The sequence below is a fragment of the Monodon monoceros genome, unplaced genomic scaffold (genome assembly GCF_005190385.1).
Source record: "Monodon monoceros isolate NGI ecotype Baffin Bay Population unplaced genomic scaffold, NGI_Narwhal_1 Super_Scaffold_20, whole genome shotgun sequence".
NCBI classification, from domain to species: Eukaryota; Metazoa; Chordata; class Mammalia; order Artiodactyla; family Monodontidae; genus Monodon; species Monodon monoceros.
In genome coordinates this window covers 47,420,728-47,433,125 of record NW_021703777.1, presented here as the reverse complement: position 1 = coordinate 47,433,125, position 12,398 = coordinate 47,420,728, and the positions used below count along the sequence as shown (strand labels likewise).

Genomic DNA, 12,398 nt, shown 5'->3' with positions numbered 1-12,398 from the left:
ATCTTCACATGGCACAAAAAGCTAGAGTTCTCTGGGGTCTTTTTTTTGTAAAGAGTATTAATTCCATTCATGAGGTTGGAACCCTCATGACCCCTAATCATCTCCCAAAGGCCCCGCCTCCTAATACCATCACACTGGAGGGTAGGATTTCAACATATGAATTTTGAGGAACACAAATATTCAGTCAATAACAATATGGTTGATCAGTCCAACTCAAAATATCAACTTTTTGTGGTAAATGAGTACAAGGTAGCTCAAAAGTTCAGCTTTAGTATAAAAGAAGATCTAACACTGTAGCCCAGAGGTGATCTCTTCCAGTCATTTTTTAAAAAGCTGATGGAAATTGGCAAAAGCCTCTGTTAGACAGACTATTACTAATACTGTGGTGATAGTGCTACATATGTCATTTCAGAAAGCAGGCAGAACCACTGATGGTCACTATGAAACCCCTACCAGTGAGCCATTTGCCACCTTGTTACTTACAACATGGACAAGGTGCTTACTGTGAAGTCTTATGATGTCTTTGAAATCATGTCAACCTTTAGAGACATACTTTTTAGTAGAACGTATTTGACACTGAATGATCTATCTTTTTAGAGAAGAGTGAAAGTTGAAGCACAAAAAGGCCGTCTACCAGAACAGGAGAAGTGCCTGATGCCTCTGCGAGTCTTTCTTCTTCTTTTACACTGAAGGATGAGATTTCTTTCTTTTTTATTTTTTGTAGTTGTTTCTCAGGACCTTTTAAAAATAAAAATATCTATGGAAGGGAAATTTTATCTCCTAGTGTCTTGGGTTGATCATGACAGACTACTGGGATCAAGACCCTGCCAAGAGATTTTGAGAAGACTCCAAACGGCCTATCTAGTTTACAGATTTGCCACTCTATTGTACAGATGTTCAGAAGCTTGAGGAAAAGGATTGGGTAGGAAAGTAAAAGGATTGGGGAGAATGACAGGAGTAAATGATAATCTTTTGTAAAGGAAGTCATGAAAGGAAGATATTTTTAGTCATGTTGATAAGAGTACTAGAAATATCCTAGCAGTGATTCCCTACTCCTGCCCACCAAAATAGAAACTGGCAATGGTGGCTGATACCATTCATGGTCAGAAAGGAGGTTCCTCTGGTGGGTCATAGACAGAGTTTGTAGAAAACAATTTCAAAATTTCATATCGGGTGATTGATTTGCTATTTGGCTCCATTGAAAGCCTTCCGAGTTGTATGAGTGGCAGTTTTGGATATTCCTATCTATGATACAGTAGCTGGATATACGTTGATTTGATTTAACATAGGGAGAAAAGTAACTAAAGCAAAAACAAAAAAGAAAGAAAAGGCTTAGCCACCTTACCCATTCAGGTAATACAGTAAACAGGTGAAGGAAGTCTTTGTAAGTACAACTTATAGAAATGTGACCAGAGTCTCATATTCTTGTCCCCAGTAGGGCGTTAACCCTGTCTGTTCCATTAATACCCCCACTGGGTGCCATGATAATGAATATCTTAATATATGTAAAAAAAAACAAACCTTGTAGAAACCCCAGGAATCAGGCAGCTAGGTAATTGCAAGAGAAAGCATAGTAAATTGTCTCTGGGGCACCTGATTCCTCGCTGCCTTGCAAGGAGTCAGTGGCGAGACATTCACTTCTCAAGGAGCCCTTTACTCTGTCTGGCTCATCATGCTCTCAAGTGCCATTTTTTTATCAACCATATGAGAAAGTAGAGTGTTTTCCATACTATCTCCTGAGTCATACTATTTCTCCAGTCTTATGCCAGTCAGGTTTTTCTGGTTGTTATTCATGCACTTCATTTTCCTGAAGCGTGTCTCCCCTTCATTACAGTGGATATGTTTGAGACGTCACGCCTAAATGGATTGCATTTAGAGGCAAGGGGGAATCTCCAAGCATTTAAGTTAGGCAATTGCACATGTATAGGAGGAGGCTGAAATTCACATGAAAGGAATGAGGAGTTTTTCTTCTGCTGCTCAGTTGCCACAGATAAGGAATCATCCCTTTTTCCTTTCGGAGAAGGGGGTTGGTTTTAAAAATTAGTTGTAGCATTGTTGGAAATCTGACATGGGCTATAGAGTACTTCCTTGAAAGAGACAGAGAAATGGACAAAATATAAAGGGAAATGAAACAATACTACAGGAACTTGAGATATCAATTCCTCCTCTTCCACCCAAAAACAGATTTATAAAGCACAGATATATTCTTTGACTTTGCCAGAATATACAATTTCCAAACTGTATTAGCAAAATTAAATTCTGTTTAGGTACATATGGAGATTCCATTATTTGGGAACTTTGGAGTAGTATAGCATGTACTATAGCAGAAATTCACTATCTACCTAAGAATTAGTGAGTCTTCCTAACAAAGTATTTTAGATGAGCGTTATTAAGCTCAGGCCCTGGGAACCTGGGAACGTAAATTTTCCAGAGGAAATAATGACACAGAACACACAAGCCAGAGACACCCTGTAGTGAAGCATGGGCTGATGGTGCCAAAAGGTTAATGATCACATACTTCTTCCTTTATTCCTACCTTAATTGTTAAAAGGCATTTTAATGTCTTATGTTGTTATAAGTATCCTTCATTAGTAATATCTCCACACCTTGTGTGACCCCTGGATTTTTTTTGAGGCACACACATACACTGAACACATAGTTTCTTTCATCGTCCCTCTCATCACCTCAAATTTTAAACTTGAATATCTTCTGCTCCATACCTATTCTTCTTATCATGACATTGAAAGATGGTTGACTTCAAGTAAGAAATGTTGGAAATTATGTCAAGCGAAACCTGTGTTAATTCTTCCCTTTAGGAATCTGAAGCCAATAACATGATAAAAAGTAGATGTCTCTATAGTGGAGAAAAGGGAGCACAGCAGATTAGATATATATTCCAGGCTGAAAAAGGATTTCTTGAATGATAATTTAATAGCATTCAAGAACCTGAAAGTTTATGAAAATATAACATAAATTTCTCCTTTAAATTTTCTTCTGAAAATTATTTAGTAGCATACATTTTTCTCTCCAATTTCTTATCTTGCAAAACTGGTTATTCTTAAATATATAAAGGCCTAGGTTCATTCGCAAAAGATATTTTTTTAAAAGCTCATTCACCCTGAACACAGTAACTACAGCTGCCATCACCCAATCTAAGTTTCCTGACCCCTCACTTCGGGGTCATGCGGCCCCTGACCACCTTCCTATCCTCATCTCTTTCTACTCTCTGTTTCCACCATGTGCTTCGGTCATAATGAACTTCTTTGAGCTCCTCCATTGCATCAGCTTTATTGTCAAGTCCAAAGTTCCTTTGCTTTTATTATTCCCGATGTTTGCATTGCATTCTCTCCTTTTTTCTTACCCCCTCACACATCCATAAAATCTTGAAGATTTTCTGTCACTTTACAGATATTTCTCTGACACCCATTTGATTTGGGGTGCTCCCACAAGAACCAGAATTTATTCCCATCTTAGCACGTCTCACTTTATGTTGCTATTGATACTTTTGTGTTCTCCCTTCTCTGTCCCAGGTGATAAACTGATCTCATTAGAAAAATGTACACAGAATAGGTAGTTTCCCCATTTGACTTATCCTGCCTCAGAATATTTTTTTTCCAAGTTTTAAAAATACTTTATAAACAAGGTCCTACTGTAAAGCACAGAGAACTATATTCAATATCCTATGATAAACCATAATAGAAAAGAATTTTATTTATTTATTTATGGCTGTGTCAGGTCTTCGTTTCTGTGCGAGGGCTTTCTCTAGTTGTGGCAAGCGGGGGCCACTCTTCATCGCGGTGCGCGGGCCTCTCACTACCGCGGCCTCTCTTGTTGCGGAGCACAGGCTCCAGACGCGCAGGCTCAGTAGTTGTGGCTCACGGGCCCAGTCACTCCGCGGCATGTGGGGTCTTCCCAGACCAGGGCGCGAACCCGTGTCCCCTGCATTGGCAGGCAGACTCCCAACCACTGCGCCACCAGGGAAGCCCCAAGAATATATTTTTTAAAAGTATGTATATATGTATAACTGAATCACTTTTGTATTGCTGTATAGCAGTAGTTAATACAACATTGTAAATCAACTATACTTCAATAAATAAAACTAAAAATACTTTAACCATTGCTCTTAGGTTAAATGCCCCAAATTTTTAGCATTGTCTGCTGGGCTCTACATGAGCTAGACTCTTCCACGTCATCTTCTGCACTCTTCACTTCTACATGTCAGCCCTGCTGGCCTTCTTGCAGTGTTTCCAGGAGTTCACGCCATTTTCTGCCTGGGGGAAAGGTTATTTCCACCTCCTCGCAAACATTGTTCCCCGGCCAAGAACACTGTCTACTCCTCACCTCTCCATTTCACGCGGAAAAGTTTGGTTCATCCTCTGATTTCTGGACTTGGCAGAGATAACACCACATGTGCTCAGGCTCAGTTAGGTCCTCCCAACACGTTCACAACTGTAGGAAACATTTTGTTTGTAGGATATTTCATAGCCTTAGCTCAGTTACTACTTAGGTAATTATATTTGTAATATATAGCCCCCAACTAGACTGTAAGTTCCAAGGGACAGTGACTATGGCTGTCTTTCTCATGAAACTTTTGCTGTAAATTTATCCCGGGCAGTTTTTAGCATGTGTGGGAACAGTGAATAATGAGGTTAGGAAAATATGCCAGGGTTAGGCAATAATGCAAACATGGATGTAGGGCCATATCATAAAAGATCCTAATTGCCATGACAGTCAAGACTCATCAAATGTTTATAAGCTGAAATGATGTAATCTGTGTTTTAAAGAATAAATCTGGCAGCAGGTTATATGGCTAATAAGGTAGAGACTGAAATCCAAGAGAGTGATTATAGTAGATTATAAAAAATGACTATACTATCTTCTATTCTCATAAGCACATCCTCTTGGCAATGTGACTTTGCCATTCTTCCTATCCCAGGCCTTTAAATTTGAGCTTGACCACGTGACTTGCTTTGACCGATGGGGCATTCAAGTACTGCACACTGGGGTTTGCCTGGGGCCTGACTGGGAAAACTGAGGCCACCATGTGAAGTAGCCTTCACTGAAGCAGTGAATTTTAACCTTGTTTTCAATCTACTCTACACTGTTTATATGTATAATACTCCCCCCTACCCCCACCAGTTAGAAACATCTCTCATTTCAGCAGTGATTCTCAGTGGTGTGTACTGGAATCATGTGGTGGGAGGGGTCATATCTAATTTGACTACAGTTCTCAGGAGATTCCAACATACTCTATGACTACAAAGTGAAAATCACGCTACTAAGTTTCATGGATCAATGAATGAACAGTTTACGCAGCCTGGGGAGCTAACAAGTACCACTAAGAAAGTGACATTTAGCCAGATCTGAAAAGGAAGAGTAAGTATTCATCAGATGGAGAAGTGCAGGGAGTATACGTCAAAGAAAATAGTATGTACAAAGGCAAATCTTGTGTCCAAAATGACTGATTTTAAATGGTAATTTCTTTCCTTTCTATACAATTGAACATACACTCTCTAATGTCTAAATCTGGCTGGTAGAGCGTTATTTCTAAGTAAATCTATAGAATATACTTTGCAGGGTCAAGAGTTTACAGAGAGGTCATTCAGATAAATTATCATAATTGTCACCTTTCCTCAAAATACTCTTATTATCAGGTAACTGCTTTAAACATTATCAAGTCATTTCCATCTAAATCTCATTCCCTAGAGTAAGTTCCACACAGGTAACAATAGGATTTGGTGATTATTTTACTTGCCTCCATTGTCAGTTTCAGTAACTCTAAAATCATGTTGACTTTATGAAATTTAATCTAACTCTGGTTTTGAGATACCTGTTCATGAGCCTCTCTTGAAAGCATTGATATCAATCAAGATCTAATACCTGATTCTCATATATACAGAATTGTTAGTATTTTCCTTAAAACCCACACATACTCCCTCACAGTAAATAAATTTCTGAATGAAACTATTGCCTAAAAATTCTTCTGTAATTGTCTTCAGTGGAGCATGTAGTACACCTTTTCCTCACACGTAATAGGTTTAATCTTTAATAGCATCATCTTCAACAAACAGGTGCAAACCCTTGTCTGCCCTCGGGAAAGACCAGCCAATGAGAAGTTATTCTGGTGATGTAATGCTTGTTAACTATCTCTCAGACATGATTGGGGAAGATGCTCTTCAGAGCATCAAACATGTATTGAATTTAACTCTCACATGACCGAGTTTAGCTCATAAGCCGCTTCTGGTACTTCATACACATGTCACTTAGGACAGCCTTGAAATAGTTATGCAAAATCCTTAGACTAGAGAATTTCTTTTAAGCATTGGCATCTGTACCCATTGGTATTGGCCAATGATAATTTCTCATCTCTCTTGAGAAGTCACTTCCATATCTTGGTCCTTATGTAAACAGACAAAGAATACATTAACACTAGCCAGCAGCAGAAAAATTTAACATTTCTTTCTCAGATGTAGAACCTAATGAAAATCAAATTCAAAGTAATAGAGATCTTATATTTTTTAAATCAGATTCATCACAGTCTGCCTCTCATGACTGTGTACAAACTTCTTCTTCACATCTGCCCAGTTTATTTCAAAGATAAAACTATTTGAAACAAGTATTTATATAACCAGGTGTGTTCACAGTGACGTCATAAACTTCTGCCTAGTGAGTAATTTACAGGGCTCTGTTGATGCAACTAAATGCTTATGAATGTCCAGAGAAGTCCTCGCCCAGGTCAGGTAAAGACTATCACATAGTCTAATTCTGTGAAGTGATAGACAGGACAGGATAGATGTGTGTTAGCTTCCACAGTAAAGTATGCAAAACTACAGACACCGAGCTACAAATTTCGGGTAGGTATTATTTCATGCAACAGCTTATTCTCATTCCCTATTCCTCCACCTCAAACCTCACTTTTTGAGCAAAAGAATGCAACAGTAAGCATGTTGTGAAAAACATAATTTGAAAGAGGAGGGTATAATACCAGATCAGTGGTTTATCTGATCTGAATCTCACCCAAAAAAGAAAGCAACTCAGACTGCTCAGCCAGCTGAAATTTGAAGTGCTGGATATAATTCAAAGATGATGAACCATGAGTACTCACAGTAAAATTGTAGGAAAATTACTATATTAGAACTTCCCCCCCCCTTTGTTTCTTTTTTCAAAATATCCTCTTAACCCTTTGGGAAAAATGAGTTAATTTGGGGCACATGAGCCCTTCTTGGGGCTTTTCAACTTGTTCAGGTCATGGTAATACAGTTGCATTGGGATGAGATAGAATTATGGAATCATACCATGATTCAAACCTAGCTGTGAATAATGTCTCTACCATATTAGAAAATGGTAAGTCACTTTAACTTCAGTGAGCCACACTTTCTTCAGCTATTAAAATGAAATAATTAAATATTAATTATTAAAATGATGTGTATAAAGTTCTTGGCAAGTAGTCAAGTGGCTATGGTTATTACTATTTTTCCATATATACATAATTCCAAGCCACTTCATTCTTCAAAGCTGAAAACCAAATTATATAAAAAATTATTGTATACCCAGAGTGGATTCCCAGTTTTATCTAACTTTTGATTGTGAAATAAACCATTTTATTTTTCATTGAAGATTTAGTTTGTACTTGATTCTTAATTTGCCGTATTATTCAGTAGTATTCTATTTTTATCTATTAATATTTCAAAGTGCTCTACAAATATATGATTTTACATACTGTCAGTGTAAATAATAGTAGTATAGTATATTTCTTCTAGAGATCTGCTGAAATTTTTAAAGGCATTACTTCTCTAATCCTATAGAAAAGGTTCTGGAAGGCATTGTTCATGCCATCAAGTCAGCTTATTGGAAAATGAAAAATGCAGTTTGTCACCATCATGCAAAATATGTAGTTTGAGAATTTCAGTAAATTAACTTGAACTAAATTGTTTTGATGTTGTTTGTATCTAGTCAAAAGCACTGACACATTCCTGCAAATTGATTTTAGACTTTAAATTTCAAGGGCTATTTAGTTCACATTATCGTAATTTACTGAATGCCTCACCTGTGTATGGAGACGTTCTCAGATTAAAAATGACAACAATAATCACCACGAGACTTAGTTTCTGCCTTCTTGGTGCCGGTGTCTAATTAAAGGAACAGCACAGTGTGGTAAATTCCATAACAGAGTTTGGTATAAAATGACTGGAAACATAGATGGTGGCACTTTTAATTCAATGCTGGAGGGGTGAATTTTTGAGAAAAATGGACAGGTAACATTTTATTGGCTTTTAAAGAATTCTATAAGGAATTTCTTATTTGGATAAGGTAGCAGCGTATTCCAGATAGAAGGAATAACGAGAGCAAAGGAAGAAAGGAATGATAATTTGTAGCTATTTATGAAATAGCTGTTGACCTAGCCTAGTGTTTCTACAGGATAGAGTACATTGGATAGAAGTATGGTGGGAAAAGGACATGCTTCATGTATAGAGGCACATTTTGGAAAACTAACATATTACCTTCTAGATCACAGCATTCTTATCTTTTCTTTGTTATATGCCATGAGAAGATTCATGATATACACTAGCTGGATTTTGTGTGTGTGTGATGCCTTCAAGCTTATCTGGAGTTTTCTTCAAGTAAAAGAATATTATTCCTTTGCTTTTCCTATTATTAAAAAATACTGCATTATACCAATACACTTAAAATAAGGTAAATGTAAATTTTACAAACCATATTTCAAGAAGGCAATATAAATTGTACAAAAGTAATGCTTAATTAAGATTTAGGGAACGTCTACTGATTTCATTTATGTAGAAGCATATATGAGCAAACTTGTAAAGGCAATACATCTAAATAGCATGTGATTGATAAGGTCAGAGTATGCGTTAAAGAAGTATTGTCTATGCTAACTTTGTACTAAAAGAGTTATCTGGGAAAAGTTCATTATTCTTATTCACACGGTGAAACACTAAACCAGGAGGTCAATTCATGAAACCATTCACCTGTAATATTGTGGGTGTGAGAACATTCTTAAATAAAACTTGATAAAAATTCTCTGCCATTTTCTTTGAGTATATTCACTGAATAAGAAGTCTTCATTCATACCTTAGAACAGGACTATGTGTACTTGCTCAGTTAATTTTAATATGTTTAATGATTTTTATTAGACTTGCAGTGGAATGTATTATCCACATATACGTGATACTGTTTTTATAACAGGACTATTCTAATTAAACGGATGATATGTGTTGAACTATCTATATCCTGTATCCCCTTTGTGACCAATATCATGTATTTTAGAAGTAGTTAACTGGAATTACATGTAGTTGGATAAATCATGGGGTATAGATTTTCATTATGTAAAACTAACTGAGCTGCATAGAGATTCATCCTACAGTGTTGGCCTCTTTGTGTTCTTTCTATACACATTAGATATCATACACAGAAGTGTGTGTGTGTGTGTGTGTGTGTGTGTGTGTGTGTTATAGTCTACTTCATTCTAAAAATGATTTGAGGATGTTAGGGTTATATGTGTAATGCAGAAAAATCCACTGTATTCTGTTAATTAAACAAGGGAGCCATTCGACTGAGATGGCTCTAATGCCCTGGCTGCCTATGTAAGCAAACCAAAATCTGGCTTGTAGATTTTGCCTCAAGGTTACAAAATCAAAATCCAAGGACAACCAATCACAAACAGCCAACTAGGCTTAAAGCTATAACCAATCAATGATGTCCTTGCTTTGCTTCCACCTTTTCTCTGTAAGTCTCTCCTGTCGGTGGAAGCCTTCCTAGCTATACTTCAGGTTTGGCACTGCCCGATTAGACTCCATTTTTGCTCAGATAAACTCTTAAATTTTTTAAATGCTTCAGGTTTAACAGTTCAGTATGTTTAAAAATATGAAATTCTCAGAAAAAAATAAAAAATAAAGAATCCTTTCTGTTTCCTCCATCAGCTGTTAAGAAGAAGGCTAGCTTTATCACTCCAGTTCCAGGAGGCGTGGGACCCATGACAGTGGCAATGCTTCTCAAGAACACCCTTCTGGCAGCTAAAAAAATCATTTACTAGATCACATGAAAGAATAAAGCAAACTGAAGTCATGCTACGTATCTATTTGACAAAAGGCAAAAACCTTTATATTTTACTACAAAGCTATTTCTACATTGTATTTATTTTTTTCACAGATGGAATCATTGTGGATCAGATGATTCACACAATCTTACGCATTTCCTGCTAATAATTACTGAATATTTTGAGTGGATATTGAGTTTTAGGAAAAGAAAACAAAACAACTGCAATGAAAACTTTGGTAACAATTGTTTATTTTGTGATTAATATTTGTTCATAACGTTAAAACTAATAAAGGGCTCATAATAAATGCATATATTTTTGACACAAATAGTGTGTTTTCAACAAACATTTTGTCAGACAAATAAGCTCCCTTGTAAAATGTAGTTTAGGTTTTGCCATAATTATGGCCAATTTTTATATATTTTATGTACTATATCATATGATGAAAAAGAGTTTATTTGCTAAAGGAAAGATAAAATATTAAAAATAAAATTTTGATCTCATATACTTCCCAAATGCATCCTACGAGGCATACTAATGAGAAATGATGCTCCGTTCGAAGAAAGAAAAACATGCAAGGAAGGCAAAAAATGCAGTGCTACTTGGAAAGGTATTGATTATTTCAAACGGTGAATGACTACTTGCCAAGTAAAAATGCAATAAGAATGTGTCAGGTTTACATGTAATTTCTTTGTTCTTCTAGAAAAATATTTGGATAATACCTTCCTTGAAGAATAATGGAAACTCCAAAACCAAACAAATATACAAAACAAAACTAAGGTTGTATTTTCCCACAAATATCAGGAAAACACAATATAGTATGAATGAGGACTTCATTAAAGAATAGAAGTTATGTTTGTTCACAAATCTAGAAATCTAATAGAAAAATATGACATAATGTGCCCAAGCTAAGCCTTATGATATGACTAAAAATCTATTGCTTTGTTACTCACAGTTCTTCCTTCTTCTCTTATAGCATTTGGTTCTCAAAGTAGATGCCATGTTTCTAACACAATTTAAATTAGAAAAAACATGTGACTGTCCGTTGAAGGCTATTTTGAGACTACACTGGGCATATAATTTCAGGCCCAAATCCCAGCCTGTTTATGTACCAGTAATGATTCTTACCCAGTGCATGTCGTTATTAGTGTATACTCTTGATCATTTGTGTGAAAATAGACTAGATGTTTATAATTAATATTTCAACTGTATAATAAAACCAGTTTGGAAAGGAATACCTGTCTTCTTTTTCTTTAAGCTATCTGTAAGTTTCTTTGTTCATATATTTGTTATCTGTTTCTTCAGAGCATGCTGGGGAAATGTACAAGTTCCTCAAACATGAAAGAAAAGGTTCTATAGCCCATTCCAGATCAATCTTTGTCTAATAACCCTGATAAAAGTTTAAATTTAAAGCTCCCAAGCAAACATTTCAGAAAGACCCTCTTTTTAATATTTAAGTGCCCCACATTCGCAAAACAAACATAATGACCCAAAATACATTTACATGGAAAAGGTGAAGTCTGTAATTTTGAGCTTCCTCCTCCCCCACCCCCAAATGCAGGAGGAGTTATTTTTTGGAAATATTTTTCCCCTTTGGTGAGGCTAAAATTCAGGAGTGAGCCTTTCCAGAGACCAATTAAAACACTATAAAGGAAAAATTATCTAACATTTGTTAAAAATATGAGGACAGCTTTATTCAGGACTATTGCAATGGGGTCAAGACTATCACAATAGAAGAGATTGAAAACTCTAAATATAGCTGAGACAGCAATGGATTTATAGGCAATGAAGAGAGTGAGGGGATCAGTAGATGGAAAATTATTGAGAGGAACTTGATTAGACAGCAAGACTAGAGGGATTCTTGTAAACTAGCTTACCAGGATTCTTGTTAGAGTTAGGCCAGATATCAAGGGTGGGAGATAGGGAACTTGATCAGATATGGCAGGGACAAGGGTGCAAGGAGCAGGGCAGGGGGATTCTCCATAAACTAAGCAGATTTCTTTGCTAAAACTGGGCTCAACAGGCTAAGATGATGCCTAGTTGAGAAAAGGAGTAGGAGAAGTCTAAAGTTTGGTCAAGAAGGGAGCCTTTGTCAACACATAAAGGAAATAAAGTTGGTTCATTGTTATCATGACTTTACTTATGCATATTTGGGGTCTATAAAAGACATATGATTGTCTTGTGGAGGACGTTTGGAGAAGTAAGTTCTCTTCTACACGTATCTGTAAAAAGGACCCCGAAGAATTAATGAGGATTGAACAATAACATGAAGATATGGAGGTGAGAATGAGCTTAGCATATATATATATATATATATATATATATATATATATATATATATATA

General features: G+C 36.3%; 1 protein-coding gene across 8 annotated transcripts in view; it reads left to right on the top strand.

The window, feature by feature from the left end:
* The window catches only part of MTHFD2L (methylenetetrahydrofolate dehydrogenase (NADP+ dependent) 2 like), a 139,554-nt gene that overhangs the window by 123,254 nt on the left and 3,902 nt on the right, over positions 1-12,398 (top strand). For 5 of the 8 annotated variants that reach the window (XM_029235358.1, XM_029235359.1, XM_029235354.1 and 2 more), the window contains one exon: positions 9,939-11,283. The exons of 1 other annotated variant lie outside the window; for it this stretch is intronic. In XM_029235358.1, the coding sequence (XP_029091191.1) occupies positions 9,939-10,051 (113 nt within the window). In that variant the 3' untranslated portion in view covers positions 10,052-11,283. Of the gene's footprint in view, positions 1-9,938; positions 11,284-12,398 lie in introns of those variants that run through there. 2 more of the 8 variants (XR_003795602.1, XM_029235356.1) reach the window with 2 other exon arrangements.